The following is a 21,662-nucleotide window of genomic DNA, read 5'->3' as shown; positions in this document are numbered from 1 at the left end:
ATATTAGATTTTTGAAGGGGCTTCGTGGGCCGAAGCAACTGTGAAAGAAATTAAATATATGCAAAATCATTTAAAAAACAACACTACTCTAAGGTGCCATTATTGCATTAAATTCTAAATAAGGCTCCCCTGTTTGGGTCTGCTCTGCCCCATGCCTGCTCCCTTCTCCCTGTGCCTGCTAGGCGTGCCTGCTCTGCTGAAGAAAATGACAAAGGATTGAAAGTTGGGCTGTACTTTGGTAAGAGAAGCTCCAGGTTCCCATTGTTGGTTGGGACTGTTTGGTTCTATTAGTGCTGTAGTTAAAATGTAACCATTATGAAATTGTTAATTTCCATCTTCTTTACTCCATTTATTGGAGATGTACTTAAGCATCTGGCTTGTATTTTTACTCTAAGGCTCGGCTGCAGCAGCAACTGTCCCCTAAGTTGGCTCCCGGGGGCACTCACTCCTCCGCACAGCTCAACTGAGCTACCCACCTCCCCTACGCGAGCTGCTGCCGGCAGCCCCTCCCCGTGCCTGCTCGGCATGCCTACTCAGCTGCAGCCTGCCTGTTTGCTTCTCCCTGTACCTGCTCGGCTGCCGCAATGACTCTCCCCTAAGTTGGCTCCCCTTTGGGCGGCCACTGGCTCCCGGAGGCACTCACCCCTCTGCACAGCTCTGCTGTGCTACCTCCCCGCTTGAGCTGCTGCCAGCAGCCCCTCCCACTGCCTGCTCGGCCTGCCTACTCCGCTGTTCGCTTCTCCCCTGTTGGTTGGAGGGCCAGACAAATGGAAGCCCTGGGCTGGATCCGGCCCGTAGTTTGGAGACCCCTGGCCTAGGGTAAAAGTCAATATGGTGTCCCTCTCTCGGGGATGTATGGCCTAGCAATCCGTGTCAATAGGGCTGCTCTGTTCGGCATAGCTGCGTGGCCTAGCAGCCAGAGTCCATAGGGCTGCCCGGTTTGGCAGAGCTGTGTGGCCTAGCGACCAGAGTCAATAAGAAGGGTTGTACAGCCTAGTGGCCAGGGTCAGGGTCATGCTTTGTTCAGCAGGGCTGCGTGGCCCAATGACCAGAGTCAATATAATGGCCCTCTTCAGTAAGGCTGTTTGGCCTGGCCACCGGTCAGGGGCATGGGCCACCACCTGAGTGGGGGTGGTGGCCGTGTAAGGGGACCCGGGCCTTCCCTGCTCCACAAGGTCCCAGCTCAGGGCCATGTCAGGGGCAAGTATGCCCACCGGAAACATGCTGACCCTACGTGGCACAATAACTAGTCCCCCTGAACTACTTTCTACCCTGTTCCTGATGCAGTGGCTCCAGGGTCTCTGGGCTCCTCTCCTTGGGTGTCCTCCAGAGTATCAGTGTCCCTGCCTTCCACCATCTGGGGCTTTCACGGTTCCCAGGATGGAGCTTGCGTCATGCGTCCTCCCTCCTTCGCGGTCAGCCCTGAATGAGCTGAGCTGCTCCCTTTTATATCTAGTCTCCAGCTGGAGCATACCCACCAAGGCTGCGGGGACATGGCCTCGTCAGCCCAGAGAGTAGAGGTAATCCCCACAGTACCAATGGGGGGCAAGTGTGCCCCGTCACAGTCCCCTGCCACTAACACTCCCATTCCCAACTAACTGTTACTGAATCAGCTGCAGAGAAATCCTGTAATGTTTAGCAGGGTAGTTCAAAACCTCCCTTGGGGTTTCCGAGCAACGATGCCCTGGAGTTTGTGGCATCATAGCTATCGTGTTTGCTTGGAAAACCCAGGTCTTCCTGAGTTACCACACTAAGGATTTAAGTGCTTCTCTGCAGCCAGTTCAGTAGATAAATGGATGCCTTTCTTGGCTGAATCAAGGATCAGAGGAGATCAGAAATGAAACCAGCGAGGCATCCGCCTTTTCTAGGTGCTGGTGGCATTCCTAAAGACCATGGTTGGGGGAGAGGCTTTTTAGAAACCTCTGAAGATCCTGAGAAGAGGCCAGGAGAATTCCACCTAGACTTAGGCATTATAGTTTCCTCCTGCTCCTGCCTATGCCATCCTAAGACATCTAAGGCAAGGTTAGGTGCTTTCCTGGGCCAGTCAGGGGAGAGAGCCAGCTGTTTGGCATAGGAGGAGGTGTGGTTCTGTGGGAGGCAAGGGAGCCATGAAAATACCTTGGGGCCAAATTCCTAGAGCTTTCTTGAATCTGCTGAACTTAATGGTTTGCAAAGGAACACAACCCTACCATGATTTTTGACCTCTCGTCATTACAGGCCAATATTGTCATGACAAAATTAGAAACCCAAATAAGTGACCTGGCCTTAAGAGTTGCTGCTGAACACTTGGAACTCGCCCTGAGGTGAAAGGGAGCTCCAAGTGCTCAGCACCTCTGAAAATCAGACCGTTTTTATTCATGTGCCTTTTATGGTGTTAGACACCTTCATTTGCAAATGTTGATCTACCTTTAAAATTATAGTCCAAGATTCTCTTGGCTTCCATTTCTATATTAATCACCAGACATCTCTGATGGTTGCTCTGTGTCTTACTGGACAGCAGAATGGTGATCAGGAAACTGAGCAATAATGAACTTTTATAACAATAGTAATGGACCTTCACTTGCAGTAACACCAATTTATAACAGAATCCTGTCAAGCCTCACAAATTAAATGGGTTCTGGACAGGTTCATAATTTGGATGGAGATCATCATCATAATAATAGTGGTGTTGATGGGTCAGCAAATGACATCATTTCCTCTGAATCATTACTGAATAGTATCCCAGAGTGATACTCGTGAGCCCTTTGAACCTCAGTGGAGCTGCCATCTTTTGGATGAGTTGTAGAATAATAGCAGGTCAGGGATTGGAAAAAACTCAGTTTAGTTTATCTCCCACTCTCTCCCTCTCTTCTCTGTCTGAGGAGAATTATTCCCTATTATACATTTACTGTTTTTAAAATGTATTCATTTAAAATCTGAATAGCAAAACAGATTAAAAAGACATCCTAAAAAGCCTACCATAATAGAAATAAAATAAACAAAATATATTTTGGGGGCAAAAAATCTATGCCTACTTCCCACTTGCCCTGTGGGTATTTAGCATGCAATTCTTGTTTTGTCAGGCCTAGTTTTTGAATGTCCCAAATAGTGGGATATTTTTAATGTTTATCTTAAATTATCTCTTAATTTCACCCCATTCATTTTTATATCATTTTATACAATCTCAGATAATTATTTCCCCTCCTTAATATTTAACTTTCAAATATTTTAAATGTTTATATATTTTAGACTGTTCCGTTCTACTTGTCACTAACCCAAATTGTATAGTTTGCATATGTGTATGTGTATATATATATATGTATACATTGAACTCTTTTAGTTTGTCATTATAAATCAATAGCTCAAGCTCTCTGTTTTTCCAAACTACACAATAAGGATAGTTTAACTGTTTTCTTTTTTTCTAGGGCCACCTTCTGCTCCACGGAATGTGATTTTTAATATTAATGAAACAGCTCTTATGTTGGAATGGAGCCCACCTAGTGACACAGGGGGGAGAAAAGATCTAACCTACAGTGTCATCTGTAAGAAATGTGGATCAGACACCAGCCAATGTGAGATATGCGGTGGAGGTATCCGTTTCATCCCAAGACATACAGGCCTGATTAACTCATCTGTGACTGTACTTGATTTTGTGTCTCATGTGAACTACACCTTTGAAATAGAAGCCATGAATGGAGTCTCTGAGCTGAGTTTCTCCCCCAAGCCATTCACAGCTATCACAGTTACCACAGATCAAGATGGTAAGTTTTGTTGTTATGCATCAATTACTGCCTGTACAGTTTGTGTATATTAGTTGTAGCACCTGTTTTAATGATATCTGATTAGATGAGGAGTAAGTTTTGCCAATTATTAGAAGTTGCTAAGTGCTTTTTGTGGGGTTTTTGAGCACTCACAGTTCCCATTCACTGATAGCACTCAGCACCTGTCATGGCTAGTTCTTATGGCACCAATATATAAAAGCACATAAGCACATGCTTCAGTGCTGTAAATTTAAGTATATGCTTAAAATTAAGTATGTTTGAAAACAGTGGGATTGGCTAACTGAGAAATGGCTTTATTTAGGAAAAGGGATAAAGAATTATGTTGAAAGGCTAACTTTTCTTTGATTACCAGAAGTAGCATGAGGATGTGGAAAACCTATATGAATCCATTTTATGGAGAGCCTAGGAAAAGGGAATTGTCGGAGTCTTTAAACTATTGAAGTATACGGATTAATCAGTTATTTTATTGGCATGCTGTAGTCCCAGGGGTATGGATATAATCAAATGAAATATGCATTTTAAAATATTAGAACTTAACACTACTTATACACTGATTTCATGTATTTCACATTTCAGAAGGGTGAAAAGAAAGTAAACTAATATTTAGTTTAATGATCTGGCCAAGTTTCCCAATACTTGATTCAGTATGCTATAGTTTAGAAGATTTCTACATAGCCTTTTCAGCTACCCTCTCTCATTATGTGAGACATCTGAATGTGCATGTGTGTGAAAGAGAGAGAGAGAGCTTTCAACTGCTGGGTCTGGGGATTTTTTTGTTTTGGATGTGGGTTCTGTTTTGGTAACAAAAGTTCTGTTGTGGATGGATTTTTATGGGAACATGATGAACTAGAAGAATTCCTGTATCTTTTATTTCTATTTGTGTTTTCTCTCTCTACTGGAGCCTATACAAATGCCTACTATGACAGCAAACAGCACCATGTGTTATCAACAATATAATCTATATTGGTGCTCTCTCCTGGCTTGAGGTGTTGTAGATCAAAAGGTTGCTTCAAAATTATTCCATGCTGACATTTGTTCCAGAAATGTATTTTCACCTGCTGTGCTGTGACATTGCAACTGTAGCTGAAGTTCTGAATGTAAAGCTTCAGGTAGTGGAGTAGTTAATAATCCATTTGTCAACCTTTTCTTAGTAAAAGCCCTAATGTTTGTGAGGACCTAATCATGGCTTCTAGTTGTATTCAGACACTTAATTCCTGCATAGGTCAGCCTTTCAATTCTGGGGAAGTAGCTTTGTTGATGAGTGAGTAATGACTTGTTTTTGTTTCTACTTGGGCAGACAAAAACAGACAAATCACTGTGTTAGAAAATGGTCATGAAAATTGACCACAAAAACCACAAAATCTACTTGCCCCCGTTAACATGATTATGGTAATAAAAAAAAGCTAATGATATAACATGCTAATGGTATATTTTTTGCTTTGAGAACTGTCTGGAGCCCTCACAAGCTTTGTATCACTTTCTTGATCTGCATCCCTTTTGAAAACTCTTACCCATTCTCATTAAAGCAAAAAGCTGTGTCAGAAGCAGCTACTGTATGTACCGGTACTTATTTTTAGAGGTACTGTTATATGATGCTAAATGCATGTTACTAAGTGTTCACAGGCAGAGGTCACCAGAGATTTTGTTTTTAAGCTGGCAAACAGCTATCTGAACACAGCTTGTGAACTGTAGCTAAGCCAAAGATTTTTTAAAAATAATGTATCTTTTGCTGTTGTCTGTTCCCAGTATAATAGTATAGATTTTCACTTCAGTTTAGCCAAACAGAGAAAAGACCTATGATTTGGTAATCCATGACAGCCTGACAATAAATTCTAGCGGGTACTCTGCTTGCTTTCCTCACAAAAATTCTTACATTTCTAAAGATGTTACTGTTAAAGCTTCAGAGAATTTAAGGATAGATTTTCAGAATCTCAGTCAGTTTATTTAGATATACAGGAAGAGGCAGTGTAACAAATGAAATGACAAGCCTCTATAAAACATTTTTATAAAGATAAAAGCACTTTTGTAGTCTTAGAAATTCTGTAGTTGTATAAAATAGTGATAACAGTAGGTTCTATATAAAAAAAATAGAGAGAAAATAATGTCAGTAGGAAATATGCCCGGGAAGAAAATTAATAGAGATTTGCTTGATGGAAACTACGTAGAGAAAACAATTTTTTTAAAATTTTTTAAATTTTTTTTGCAATCTTCTGGTTAGGCCTGAATAAAAAGTGGTAACTATGAAAGAACAGAATGGAAATTGTTCTAGAAATTTGAGCTGAGAAAAAGAGAACAGTGAGAGGAGCAGTTGTCTAATTAATCTGAATAAATTAGAACGAATGTTTCTGAATATTGCGGAGACATAATTAATGTTTGTAAAGCACTTTGAAATTCTTGGATATAAGGTTTTATATGAATGCAAATCATTGTTTATTATTGTACTACTTAGTGAATACAGAAAAAATAATATAAATAAGTGTTAATGGGTAAGGCTATAATCATTCATGAACAAAGTTAATATACATGGAGGGCGGGGGGAAGCTTAGATAGTTTCCAGTATCTGTGAAATGTTTTAGGGACCAACTACTCCTTTTTCAAAATAAGCCTACTAATAGGGTGTGTTGCACAAAATTCTTCCCCAGCTATGGAAACCCAAAAGGTACATTTCAGTCTCCTGGGCAAATATATGCATGAAGTATTTAGAACTTTTAAAATATGCATAGGGTATTACTTCGTAGCCCTAGGTATATTTGTATTGTAGGTCTTGGTGACAACTCTATAGTTATGACTGAGATGCGTTTTGCATTTTACTGTCTCTTGGCCCAGATTAGAGGAAATTTATTCTTAAAATGAGATTTTTTTCAAAGTGTGTTTGAATGTTATAACTCTGTGTGGGTGAGAGAGGGTTATTTTACACATGAGTAAGTGTGTTGAGCACTGAATAATTTTATTCCCCAAATTACTAAAAGTATAGTGTAGAGAAACAAGTGCTTCTCTTACAACTAATTCAGAAATGAGACACCCCTTACTATTTTAGTCATATAAGGTGCCGTAGGGTACACCATAACTAAAAAGACCCTCAAAATTACTCACAGTTTTTATTAAGGATCTAATACAGGAAGGAAAACAAAAAGAGAATGTGAAAAAATAATAGTAAAATGAAGACAAGAAAACAATGGGTTACTTAAATTACAGCCTCTTCTATTGTTCCTTTCTTGTGGAGAGTTTCCAATAGGGCTCGCACAGAGCTCCAAATAGAGCTATGCAACTCACAGTCAATAGTTCCTCTGCAGATCCTCTACATGCTGGATGGTAGAGCAACATTTCACGGTGGGGCTCTTGGGCTAGGTGGGCACTGCCCACACATCATAATCTGCTCATCACCTCTATATGCTTGGATTATTTGTGCTTGTGACATAAATATTCAGTTCAAGCATCTGCTGGAGGCTCACAGCCAACCGAGTTATAGATGAAAATTAACTTTGTTTTTGTAACCTTAAATTGATCCTTTGTTCTGAAAATGAATACAGAGAGCCAAAATTTGTACTAATTCTTTGTGGATTAAGAGATACATATACAAAATTTCACAACAAATCTGTTTTTGATATTGTGTTCAGGACTATAAATATTTGTTTTAAGGATCTCAGGAAATATGTAAATACCAAAACTGTGCTTCAATTACTTAAAATGAACTAACCAATTATTGTCTTCATATTTTGTAAGAATGGGGGGGAAAGGTAGGATTGCCTGGCTATACTGAAAGAAAGACAGGAGATATTTGGTATGGTTTTAATCAGGCCGCAACTTTATTATTAGATGTCTAGGACTACCCAACAGATAAAATGTATAGTGCAGGTTACCCCATGTTCATTCAATAAGTGCCCGGAGGAGGGGTTCAAACAGCCCCCCTCTTTTTCCATCCAGGTCCCCCAGCCAACCCAATGCTGGGACCTTACCATCCCCACCTCTTAGGAGGGTTTAGGTGGGCTATAAGAAAGGGGGATTGGCTCCCTGCCGTACCATAGATAGCAGTTCCAAACCTCCCCCTTCCATTCCTTTAACGAATATCACCATTTTAAGTCCTTTAACAAGCCATTTATCTGGTCACTGTATACTTTCCTCATGGAGTACCTGCACTGGACATCTGCCCCACACTTACATAATGAGTTGTGACATGTAGACTAACTCCCTTCATGCCTTATATCAACAGAGCCCTCCTTGAACCTGTTGTGGGGAAAGCGAAAAAAGCCCCACTCCACCTAGGCCAATCTGGTGGTGAGGGAAAAATTCCTTCCCAGCCCCCCACCCTAAAAAGGGCCAGCTAGCACAATGCCCACAGCAGGTCCAGACCAAATCTGATATTTTGCCGTCTAAAGAGGAGGGAGGGTGGGTGCTGCCTTGCCTGCTCTGTGGAAAAGGGCTTCTCCTTCCTGTGCTTGCCCTTTTTCAACTATTCCACCCTTCTGGTCCGAGGGGATGAGTCAGTGCCACCACGCTGACCCATTCCTCAGCCCCCCTTTGCAGCAGCTTCTGACCTCTCTCCCCACCCAACCCATAGAGCACTGTTCCCTTTCCCTCTGCCAGCCAGACAACATCCCCCCCCCAAAAAAAACACACACACTTTAAGGTGTGGTGTGGTCATTTACTTAATAGGAATGCAGCAAATCCTCTAATGGAGACAGTGTACTGTGGTTGCTCTGCATGATAATTGCTGACAAAGGTCAACCTAAAAAAAATCTCCGTTTATATCCTTAAAATTTTGAATATCTTATTTATTTTCCCTGAACAAGTGTGTATTTTTTTACCTTGCAGATATAGATGTGTTTCTCTTTTTTTTTCTCTCTCTCTCCCTCTTTAGTGCAGCACAAGCCAATTGATTCTATTAACTTTAATGTCTTGTGATCCAACATTATCAATTAGGTCAACAAGAATCTACTCAGCTTTGCGAAATATGTCTTTAATTGATGCATCATGGGGAGCAGAGGGGAACAAAATGTGATATATTTAGGTATCTATCTCTAATGTACCCACTGATATGGTCTCTCTGGCTTTTCAAACAATGTCTTTGAATGAATAATGTATTTGTAATAACTGATATTTAGGATCAGATGTACATTTCCCACCAAATTACCATGTTAAGGTCCAGGAACTAAAATTCTGGGTGCAAACTGTTTACCTGATGATACATTTGACAATAACATCACAATTGCTCTAGTTTAATTTGCAATAGGGATGTTTGTGAAGAACCGAGTAAAATGAACATTGTATAAAAATTGATAGATTTTATAGCATTGGAGGAAGAAGTTTGTCTTTTTTTTAAATTGACCCCATTGCAATCAGTGGAAGTTAAGAGGATTAACAGGATCAAACCCTAAGAGGTTAAGATGTTTGTTCATCATCTTGCATGATTTAAAACAAAGAATGCTCAATAAGCCCATGTGTACTATGTGCACCCTTCTCAGCTAAGAACTGTATTAAAGTAATCAAGCACATTTCATTGAGTTGGAACCTTTCACAGTGAGTGATATGTAGTTAGAAGAATCATTATTGAATATTCTAGTCAGGGTTGGGTGCAAGGGATTCCAGATATAAGCCTGTGCCTTCAGTAATTAGAAACCTTTGCTACAAACCTTAATTGACTGACTGCTGAAAGTCTTCAGTTGTATTATCAGCCTTCTGTTTTCACAGTTTACCTAAACATTTCTGAAAGGTATTTCATTAAAAAAAACAAACTCTCGTGTTCCCACCACTTCACAAGCAAAATGAAGACTTCGGTTGCTTTCTTGGCAAGAGAAATTATTTTGGTCAAAGGCAGTAAAGGAAGACATTAATCATGGCTAGTCAATCTGAAACAAATTGTGTTTGTAAATGTCATGACTTTCACATAAACCTTTAGGGAGCATGTTCAAAGTGAAGGACATGGTAAATTACAAACTAATTCTGCTGATGTTTGCTATGGGGTCTTTAAAGCAATTATGGCAGTAGCAGGTTGCTCCGATTCATTCGCTTCTTAAAAAGTAGTTTCTTCATTACATTCAACAACCCTTCTCCTTCCACTTCTGTCTCTCTTCCATATGAATCTGCCTTAGGCTCACAGTTCTGGAGACAGTGTTCATTTATATACTCTGAGAGTACTAAGTTATGTACATTGGAAGAAGGTCAAAATCAAATTCAAATCTACCTAAAGTTTCTGAAGTTTCAGAAAACTGTTTGTTTTACAGCTGAGCTACTTTCCAAATACTATTTCTAATAATAAATACTCACCTACTCCTGACCAGGTTCTATAATGAGGGACATCTCTCTTGCTAATTCCGTCTCCTGATTACAGACCTGAACATGCTTTCACCCCAAAGTAAAATTCAGACAGGCCTCCCATAGAAACAATAACAAAAGATTGCTTCTGTGAAAAGATTAACATTGTCTAGGAAATGCACAATGAATATTTCATTTTGAAATACTTGCTCTTCCCTTAACTCCTGGCATAAGTGACGCTTGATTTTTTTTTTCCTGTATGAACTCTATTTCTGACTCAGGACTGGGGGATGACGGCCAGTGTCAAGGGTTTGAAAGCTTTACTGGGGGGAGGGGGAGGGGCAACACCACCACTTCAATAAAAGGCTGTCTTAATACCGTTAAATCTCATTGTAATCACACATGTTTCCTCTATTATACACATAATCTGTGGCTTCAAAGGGAAGTGCTTTAATGCATATGAAATGTATATGTGTATTATACCTTGGAAAAGGACACGTCGCACAGAAGTGCATTCATTGTCACAATCTGACTGCAAGGGCCCGAAAGGACCAAGACACTTGCTGAGACTTCTCATCATGGAGCGATCCTTCCAACCAGCCTCGCACCCTGGTGCAGACGCTTCCCCCACATGGCTCTCCCACTCTGCTGGTCGCCCACTGACCCTCATTTGCTGCCTCCTTCCAACAGGAAATCCTCTCTTTCCCATGCTGATGGGAAGAAATGGGCTACCACATCAGCCTCTGCAGAACTGCCCAACAGAACACCATCCCCTATGAGGTCAGTGGCCTCAGCATCTTCCTGGGTGAGACACCGCTCCCATGACTGTCCGAGTACCTCCAGTACTGGAGCTAAAGAGAGGTCTAAAGACCCTAAACAGGCAGACCTACAGGTGACCGCACTCTCTCGAATGTGGCATGAAACCTTCAAGAATGGTGCTGAGCGCCCTGACCAAATCATCTTTGGGCAGCACAGCACTGACGAAACTGCTGACACCTGCATCTCTTATCAGCATTGGCATGTCTATTGGCACTGATACGCCCTATGGCACTGACGAGACAGTTGGCACCGTGGAAGCCCTCGACTCCATCTGCTGGCTGTTTCAGAGAATGCGCCTCTCCCTCCGCACCAGTGCAACTGCAGATGATGCTCCTCCCTTCTCCCCAGGAGTTGAGATACCCCGAGGATCTGATGATATCTGACATGCCTGAGTCACCACTACTCAAACACAAGCTCCCTCCACTTCTGTCCTCTTCTCCAAAATCACAGCATTGCTCCCTTTCCTCTCTGAGGATGCCACCACCCCTCCCGAACAAGGAAGAGGAGGAGGAATACTCTGTCTCACACTCAGATTTGGAACAGGCACAAAAGGCGACATCTACACTTCCTCAATATCCACAACCTGCAACTGAACCAAGACCCTGGTACAGACTGCCATGCATGCAACCCCACGTGAAACTCCCTCCACAGTGGTAGTACAGGGACCCTTAGGCCGTGTACAGAGCAGTTTCCAAAGCCTCCCATAGAACAAAGCCAGGGATATCCACACTCATCATCCTCATCCATCTCTCAACCTCCAGAGGCCAATCCGCTCCTATTAGAGGACCAGGAAGTAAAATCAGAGGAGGAGATTACACCACCACTTCATATCTCCTCCTCGTCCCCTGATACGGCGATCATGCCTCCACCCCCTACGTCAGCAGACAACTTTAAACACTTCTAGGAGCTGTTTTGCAGGATTGCAGGCTTCCTCCAGATGCCTCTGCAGGAAGTGAAAGAGCAACAGCACAAGCGGCTCGATATCCTGTATGCCTCTGCACTGGCAAAGATAGCCCTCCCTATCAATTAGGCCCTTCTCTACCCGTCTAAGGTACTCTGACAAAGCCCAATGTCCATCTCACCAACCTGTAAATGGGCGGACAAGAAATATTATGTCCCCACTAAAGACATGGAATTTCTTTTTTCTTACCCCACTCCGAACTCCCTGGTTGTCAATGCCATGCATGAGAAGGGGCAACAATATCACCCCCTTATGACAGGTTCTGGAAGCAACTTGACCTATTCGTCTACAAGGCTTATTCATCTGCCATGCTCCAGTTCCATACCTCCAATTATGAGGCTCTCAAGGCCAAATACAACTATATCAACTACTCTAAGATATAGGAATTTTGGCAAGACCTTCCTGATGAGAAGAGGGAGCAACCAGGTGCTCATATCTGAAGGGCACCTCTTGGACAGTATGGCTTTTCAAGACTCCTTGGACTTCACTGATATAGCTGCCCATTCCATTGCAACAGCCATAGTGATGAGACGAGCATCATGGCTACACCTCTTCAGACTCCCTAAGGAAGTACAAACCATTGTTGAGGACCTAGCCTTTGGGTGCCCCAAATTATTTTCAGAACACATGGATGAGTCCCTACACTCCCTAAAGGACTCTCGAGTGACTCTCTCCATTTTCTCAGCATTTATACACCAATGCCGAAGAGACAACTGGGGAAATACCAACCTGCCCCGAGATCCTGACCTCCACCTTTCACCTCTTATCAACAGTACGACACACAATGCTGGTGACAGAAACCCCCTATCAAGCGCAGATATTCGACTCCTCAAGGACCTACTTCTCACACATCTTCAGCCAGATGACAATTTTGAAGGTTTGGTTGAGGCCCCAAGACTCCTTCCCCATGTTCCGGTCACTACAACCATCTTCAACATCTCACCAGTTTGGCGACCATTTAGCCCCTTTCTATCGATCTATCCATTCATCTGTCACTTCAGACAATTGGGTTTTAGAGATCATCAGTGAAGAATATTCTATCCTGTTCCTACCTGTCCCCCCCACCCACCCTCCTTCTCCATCCATCTCTCTTCAGAGACCCTTCTCACAAAGACATTCTACAAGAAGAATAAACCACCTCCTGCAATCAAGAGTCATAAAACCAATCCCATCCCAACACAGAGAGAAGGATGTTTATTCCCATTATTTTATGATCCAAAAGAGATCTGGTGAGTGGAGGCTGATCCTAGACCTATGAAACCTCAACATGTTCATCAAATTGCAATGCTTCAAGTTGGTTACCCTGTCAACCATTATCCCAGTACTGGAACAAAGGGATGGGTTCTTGGCCCTCAACCTCCAAAATACATATTTTCACACATCACCATACACCCTGCTCACAGACAGTTCCTCAGATTCATCATGGGGACCAATCACTACCAATACAGTGTATTACCCTTTGGAGACTCTACAGCCTCCTGAGTATTCTCCAAAGTCCTCACAGGAGTGGCCAACGACTTGCACAAACAACGCATTGTCCTATTTGCATACTGAGGCAACTGTCTCCTCAAGGCCCCGTCCAAACCCAACACCCTTCATGCCATACTGCTGACAATGGACCTCTTTTCAAGCCTCGGGCTTCGTACAAACCTACAAAAATCAACACTGTCACCAATACAACACCTGGAGTTTATTGGGGCACACTTGGATGCCTTATAAGCCAGAGTCTTCCTCCCTGCTCACAGATTTTCAGCAATAGTCTATATAGTAACCCCAGTGAGAACCTGTCATAGAATCATAGAGTCATAGAATATCAGGGTTGGAAGGGACCTCAGGAGGTCATCTAGTCCAACCCCCTGCTCAAAGCAGGACCGATCCTCTATTAAATCATCCCAGCCATGGCTTTGTCAAGCCTGACCTTAAAAATTTCTAAGGAAGGAGATTCCACCACTTCCCTAGGTAACGCATTCCAGTGTTTCACCACCCTCCTAGTGAAAAAGTTTTTCCTAATATCCAACCTAAATCTCCCCCACTGCAACTTGAGACCATTACTCCTTGTTCTGTCATCTGCTACCACTGAGAACAGTCTAGAGCCATCCTCTTTGGAACCCCCTTTCAGGTAGTTGAAAGCAGCTATCAAATCCCCCCTCATTCTTCTCTTCTGCAGACTAAACAATCCCAGTTCCCTCAGCCTCTCCTCATAACTCATGTGTTCCAGTCCCCTAATCATTTTTGTTGCCCTCCGCTGGACTCTTTCCAATTTTTCCACATCCTTCTTGTAGGGTGGGGCCCAAAACTGGACACAGTACTCCAGATGAGGCCTCACCAGTGTCGAATAGAGGGGAACGATCACGTCCCTCGATCTGCTGGTAATGCCCCTACTTATACATCCCAAAATGCCATTGGCCTTCTTGGCAACAAGAGCACACTGTTGACTCATATCTAGCTTCTTGTCCACTGTCACCCCTAGATCCTTTTCTGCAGAACTGCTGCCGAGCCATTTGGTCCCTAGTCTGAAGCAGTGCATTGGATTCTTCCGTCCTAAGTGCAGGACTCTGCACTTGTCCTTGTTGAACCTCATCAGATTTCTTTTGGCCCAATCCTCCAATTTGTCTAGGTCCCTCTGTATCCTATCCCTACCCTCCAGCGTATTTACCTCTCCTCCCAGTTTAGTGTCATCTGCAAACTTGCTGAGGGTGCAATCCACACCATCCTCGAGATCATTTATGAAGATATTGAACAAAACCGGCCCCAGGACCGACCCTTGGGGCACTCCACTTGATACCGGTTGCCAACTAGATATGGAGCCATGGATCACTATCTTTTGAGCCCGACAATCTAGCCAGCTTTCTACCCACCTTATAGTCCATTCATCCAGCCCATACTTCTTTAACTTGCTGGCAAGAATACTGTGGGAGACCGTGTCAAAAGCTTTGCTAAAGTCAAGGAACAACACGTCCACCGCTTTCCCCTCATCCACAGAGCCAGTTATCTCGTCATAGAAGGCAATTAGATTAGTCAGGCATGACTTGCCCTTGGTGAATCCATGCTGACTGTTCCTGATCACTTTCCTCTCCTCTAAGTGCTTCAGAAATGATTCCTTGAGGACCTGCTCCATGATTTTTCCAGGGAGTGGAAAATATCTGATGTCTGTCCCCAGATATCAGCCAGGATGTGTCGCAAGCTGGTTGGCCACATGGCAGCAGCCTCATTCATGGTAAAGTATGCAAGGTTGCACGTGTGCTGTCTCCAGGGTGCAGTCAGAACAATGTAAAAGAGGTTCCCAAGGTGGGAAAATTGTAAGGGAGGAAGACCCAGGGATAACCTCATTGGCAAGACCCCAGCAGGAGCCACTTCTCTCTTGATGACTACCTGTTAAGAGAACCACCCAACTCAGTGAATCTTTGGATACATGAGTATGGATATAGTAGTGGTCAGTGCATGGATTCTCCCAGGTTGTGTAAATGGCTATGTGAGTGTACCTTATAATTCAAACAAGATTTTTTATGTGTAACTATGTTTGTGGTTACATTCTTCGTCTGTTCCTAGACACTCCCAATCTCCACTCTATTTATCTTTAAACTGCAGCAACAGAAAATGGATGGACTGTAATTTCCCACAGAACTTTCAATTCATTCAATTTAAAATAAAGGCTACACTGGCTTTTTGTGTATTAGTCTTAAATAGTACCTGCAGCAGCTTCTAAATCATTAGCTTGATTTATAATTATATAAAAGAGTTAGAGATTAATGCACATTATCTAAATGATTAATAAATTAGAACTTGTTATGCAATGCAAGCAGTTGATGTATGATCCTCCAAGTAGCTGACAAGTAGTTCAATCAGTTTCCAATTCCATATGTTACATTTTGGAAATAAATGACCATTTTATTTTAGGTTTCAGAGTAGCAGCCGTGTTAGTCTGTATTCGCAAAAAGAAAAGGAGTACTTGTGGCACCTTAGAGACTAACAAATTTATCCAGTGAAGTGAGCTGTAGCTCACACAAGCTTATGCTCAAATAAATTTTTTAGTCTCTAAGGTACCACAAGTACTCATTTTCTTTTATTAACTTAAATCTGTCTTGAAAACAAATTGACTGATTCAGATGACTGGTTTATATATACTTAAAATTAAATACTGGGCCTTCATTTTTCAAAATTAGGTTGTTCTCGTTAAATTATCTCTCACCAATTTTTATTCTGTAATTGAAGATCAATAAGGACTGGAAAATATTGTTCTGGATTTAAGTTAGTGGAGTTCAGGAAATTTGATCTAAGATTCAAAGGTGATGGGCCACATTATCTTTCCTTAACAGAGAATATCAAAATATTTTTTTTATTTTTGCTCTTTATATTTTGTATCAGAATAGCTATGTCATTCACTATGTAGAATTGATGTGAACTTTCCTTCTGCGTTTTTCTGTTTTTACTGAGTTTGTGGTTTTCTTGTGGTGATGCAAGTCTTAACTGATATCAGTGTGATTGATATATTATGATCTACCATTGCCACATTTGTAGGTATGACTAGATATTCTAGTAAAAGGAAGAGTAATATAAAATAACATATGAATGATATTTGAGATCCCCTATATCAATTTACCTAAAATATTGATCTTATTTACAAATAAATTAATCCTGGCAAGTAAGTAAAACCTTCTGAAGAAAAGAGGTAGTTAAAGAAGAATCACAATATTCTTTTTACAAGATGATTAATGAAATTTGCCTTTAAAAAAATTAGGGTATATGTTGGTTTTGTTTTAAGAGAATTTACTGATGGTGAAAGAAGAAGAATAACAGGATGAAGATTAAATCTTGCACCTATTCCTAGAACAGGTGTGACAAAGGAGCTTTAATATGCTAGACCACCAATATATTTTAATATTGACCCTGAGAGACCACCTCTAGGGGTAAGAAGATTTTTTTGTTTCCATACCCATTTAATCCGTGGTCTCTTGCTGAAATTGCCAATACAGGTACCAGTTCCAGTGTTGGCTTTTATGATATGACAATATGCTATTAGACTGTGGCCACAGACTCATCTGACATAGATGATGGAATATCTGACAGATCTTCATGGCCAAATTTGTTGTGGTGACTAATGTTCCAATCCAACTCCCATTAAGTCAATGGGAACTTTCAATTATATTGGCATGATTGACTGTCTCCATCCGTGTGGAGCCCTACTGACGTCAGCGCATGGTCAGAGCCTTAAAATAATAATATACCATAATTTAATTTAGGACTATCAATTAATCGCAGTTAATTCACGTGATTAACTCAAAAAAATTAACTGTGATTAAAAAAATTAATCGCAATTAATCACACTGTTAAACAACAGAATACCAATTGAAATGTATTAAATATTTTTGGATGTTTTTCTACATTTTCAAATATATTGATTTCAATTACAACACAGAATATGAAGTGTACACTGCTCACTTTATATTATTTTATTACAAATATTTGCACTGTAAAAATGATAAACAACAGAAATAGTATTTTTCAATTCACCTCATACAAGTACTATAGTGCAATCTCTATTGTGAAAGAATAACTTACAAATGTAGATTTTTTTTTGTTACATAACTACAGTCAAAAACAAAACACAGGAAAGCTTTAGAGCCTACAAGTCCACTCAGTCCTACTTCTTGTTCAGCTAATTGCTAAGACAAACAAGTTTGTTTACATTTATGGGAGATACTGCTGCCTGCTTCTTATTTACAATGTCCCCTGAAAGTGAGAACAGGCATTCGCATGGCACTTTTGTAGCCGGCATTGCAAGGTATTTACATGCCAGATATGGTAAACATTCGTATACCCCTTCATGTTCTGCCACCATTCCAGAGGACATGCTTACATGCTGATGATGTTTGTCAAAAAAATAATGCATTCATTAAATTTGTGACTGATCTCCTTGGGGGAGAATTGAATTTGTCCTGCTCTGTTTTACCCACATTCTGCCATATATTTTATGTTATATCAGTCTCAGATGATGATCCAGCACCTGTTGTTTGATTTATGAACACTGTCACTGCAGATTAGACAAAATGCAAAGAAGGTACCAATGTGAGATTTCTAAAAATAGCTACCGCACTTGACCCAAGGTTTAAGAATCTGAAGTGCCATCCAAAATCTGAGAAGGACGAGGTGTGGACCATGCTTTCAGAAGTCTTAAAAGAGCAACACTCTGATGCAGAAACTACGGACCCTGAACCACGAAAAAAGAAAATCAACCTTCTGCTGGTGGCATCTGACTGAGATGATGAAAATGAACATGCATCAGTCCTGGTTTGGATCGTTATTGAGCAGAACCTGTCATCATATCCTCTGGAATGGTGGTTGAAGCATGAAAGGACATATCAATCTTTAGCGCATCTGGCATGTAAATATCTTGTGACGCCAGTTAGGCCAGTGCCATGCGAACGCCTGTTCTCACTTTCAGGTGACACTGTAAACAAGAAGTGGGCAGCATTATCTCCTGCAAATGTAACCGAACTTGTTTGTCTGAGCGTCTGGCTGAAGAAGGACTGAGTGGATTTGTAGATTCTAAAGTTTTACATTGTTCTATTTTTAATGCAGCTTTTTGTACGTAATTTGACATTTTTAAGTTCAAGTTTCATGATAAAGAGATTGGACTCCAGTACTTGTATTAGGCGCATTGAAAATACTATTTCTTTTGGTTTTTTACAGTGCAAATATTTGTAGTAAAAAATAAATAGAAAGTGAGCACTGTACACTTTGTATTCTGTGTGGTAATTGAAATCAATATATTTTAAAATTTAGAAAACATCCAAAAATATTTAAATAAATGGTATTCTATTATTGTTTAACCGTGTGATTAATCATGCAATTCATTCTTTTAATTTCTTGACAGCCCTAATTTAAATATCATCTTCCTACTGGTCTGTCAATGGGACTCAACATGGGTGCAGGGGGCCCACCTGAATGGGTCAGTTTGTATGGGTAGATCCTTTAAAACCAATATGGACATTTACCTGTCTTTTGTATCTTCCGCTGTCCTATCTCTTTCATTTTTGCCTTTTAAAAAGAATTGTTGCCCCTTTTCTCATGTCCTCTAATGCTGTGATATTTATGCCCTGATTTTCATAGGTGATGAGCAACTGCAGTTTCCACTGAAGTAATTTGCAGTAATAGGTGCCCATCTCTGAAAATCATACTTCAGTATATGGCATGCGTTCAGCTCTTGATGTTGTACGTTTACTTACCCAATTCCATTTTAGATATTGATGATCTTATTTAGCTCTTGCAAATATGAACAGAATATTGTTAGAGCCCAGCTTTTTCCTGTTATTTTAAAACTGGCAGTTTCTGTCTTCAGATATGGTTAAGAATAATTATTGAGTAGTTTTAAGTATGTATTCCACAGTTAAATTCCAAGGCATTAAATATGTGGTTTCCTCATGCTAGTGAGGAATAAATCTATGGCATGTTCAGGCTTGGTTGATTATGCAATATGTGCAGCTGCTATGTTTTTTTCACTACTAAATATATAGATATTATAATTAGGTCAATTTTATTTATTCCTTCAATTGATAACAAAAATGTTTAGTTCTATTAAAGTCCCTAGTTAAAAGTTTTATTATAATTAAGTATAATTTAAAGTTTCAATAGATATAAAAAATATATATACACACATAGACACAGACGTAACTGATGTACAAAATCATGGCTTATAATAAATGAATTAATAATGATTTGCCACTCATTTTAAAGTAACCAATTGCTAATACAGATTCACTAGGATCTTCTACTAGAAGGGTTATTTTCCGATAATGACATAATTTTATTTTAACTTTTTTGATATATTGTAGTAATTTTGTAATATTTTATCACAATTATATTATTGTTACACAGACTATACTTTTTCATAAAAATAAAAAAACAAAATATCACTAAAAATACCCATAAATCTGTTCACTTTTAATATGGTTAATAATTACAAATAAAAAGTTCACAAGTCAGATACCCAACATTTTACAATAAATATATTACAATATGATTGAAACTATCTTCCTATACGTCTAAGATTAGTAAACATTTTAAGTTCTTAACCAGTGTGTTGTAACCATGTCAGTCCCAGGGTATTAGACACACAAGGTGGGTGAGGTGTTATAGCTTTTATTGGACCAACTTCTGTTGGTAAGAGAAGCTCATGAGCTACACAGAACTTTTCCTCAGCTCTATGTAAGTTCAAAACCTTATCTCTGTCACCCACAGAACAGTTGGTCCCATAAAAGATATCACCTCACCCACCTTGTCTCAATTTAAGTGCCTGATATATTGCATATTTCCTTATGTAAAAGTGGAATATGGAGTATTAATTACTTTCAGAGCCAGATTTTAAAAAGATCTTAGCACCCAACAGCTCCCATATTAGACACTTTATAAAAGCCCTGATCCTACAGTGATTTATTCTCAGATTTCACTTTAATACACATTCTGAGTATTCCCGTTGAGTTGTAACTACTCACAATGCAGAAAGTTCAGCATGAGTCTTCGTAGGATTTGGGGCCCAAGTGTCCAGATTATCAAGAGTGCTCAACTCCTGTTTAGGCACCTAAGTGAAGGGGGGAGAAGAGGAAGGAAGCTCCAGGGTGCTGAGCATCTGGCCACTTAATTTAGATATCTAAATTAAAGCTGGTTCCTATTATGGATACTGCTTTCCTTTGAAAATCTGGTTCTTCGTGTATTTGCAGTATAATAGATGTACTAAAAAGATACTAAAAATGCAATGTTTATTTCAGAAGGATATATATTAATATTAAATATGTAAAATCAAATTCCAAACAAAAAATCTTCATTAAAAGAACATTCAGGTTGCAAAGTCAAGCATTAAAAAGTTAAGATATGCCAGAATTACAGGTTGCCTGTGCAACCTTTTAATTGGTCCTCTTGTGCATATGCATTTTGATACAGTTTTAGTTACATAATCATAAACTTTTTTCCACAGGTCTGTATGAAATTAGGCTGCAGTTCAGTGTTTCTTCTTATTCTTAACTTTTAGTTTGTGTCCCCAGGCCTTCTTTACTGCAAGTTATACAAACCCTGCACTGTGTGTGTCACATTTTATTACCTCCTGGATTCTGTAATACACTCATAGTTTATTTTCTGAGTGCCTCGTGCATATTAATAAATTCATTTGCTCAACACCTATGGAGGTAGGAGAGTTGAATTATTCCCATTTTAAAGGTAGAGACACTCAGGTACAGGTATTTAAGGCCAAAATTAGCACAAGTTTCCACTAATTTTGGGCACCCATTGACTTCAGTGGGAGCTGAGTGCTCAGTATTTTTAAAAATCAGGTATTAAATATCACAGGTTGAGCACCTAGAAATGCAGAACACACAATTAGGGTATGTCTACACAGCAACTAGACATCCACGGCTGGCCCATACCAGGCAACTTGGGCTCACAGGGCATGGGCCAGAGGGCTGTTTCATTGCTGTGTATACTTCCAGGTTTGGGTGGGAGCCCAGGCTCTAGCACCCTGCCAGGTGGGAGGGTCCCAGAGCCTGGGCTCCAGCCCGAGTGCAGAAGACTACACAGCAATGAAACAACCCTGCAGCCCAAGCCCCACAAGCCTGAGTCGACTGGCACTGGCCAGCCACAGTATCTAGTTGCTGTGTAGACATACCCTTAGTGGCCACTAGATATGGGCACAGCAGTAAAATGAAGACAGACACAGGTGTGGAATTAAGCAGCAGGCTGCAACTTTTATGAAGCTTTAACACACAGGAGGCGCGCTACCCACCTATCACCCATACTCTCCTATACCAGGCATTTCATTAGTTCCAGTGCAGGGGTTTCAGGGCTCCTTACCATTTAACCCACAACATAGGGTAGGCTCT

General features: G+C 40.6%; 1 protein-coding gene across 7 annotated transcripts in view; it reads left to right on the top strand.

Annotated features, from left to right (window-relative positions):
- Nucleotides 1–21,662, top strand: part of EPHA6 (EPH receptor A6) — an 872,967-nt gene that overhangs the window by 495,070 nt on the left and 356,235 nt on the right. For all 7 annotated transcript variants that reach the window (XM_073305263.1, XM_073305254.1, XM_073305245.1 and 4 more), the window contains one exon: nucleotides 3,405–3,740. In XM_073305263.1, the coding sequence (XP_073161364.1) occupies nucleotides 3,405–3,740 (336 nt within the window). The remainder of the gene's footprint in view (nucleotides 1–3,404; nucleotides 3,741–21,662) is intronic.

The sequence above is a fragment of the Lepidochelys kempii genome, chromosome 1 (genome assembly GCF_965140265.1).
Source record: "Lepidochelys kempii isolate rLepKem1 chromosome 1, rLepKem1.hap2, whole genome shotgun sequence".
NCBI classification, from domain to species: Eukaryota; Metazoa; Chordata; order Testudines; family Cheloniidae; genus Lepidochelys; species Lepidochelys kempii.
The sequence above is the reverse complement of the archived record's forward strand: the minus strand, read 5'-3'. Positions and strand labels throughout refer to the sequence as shown.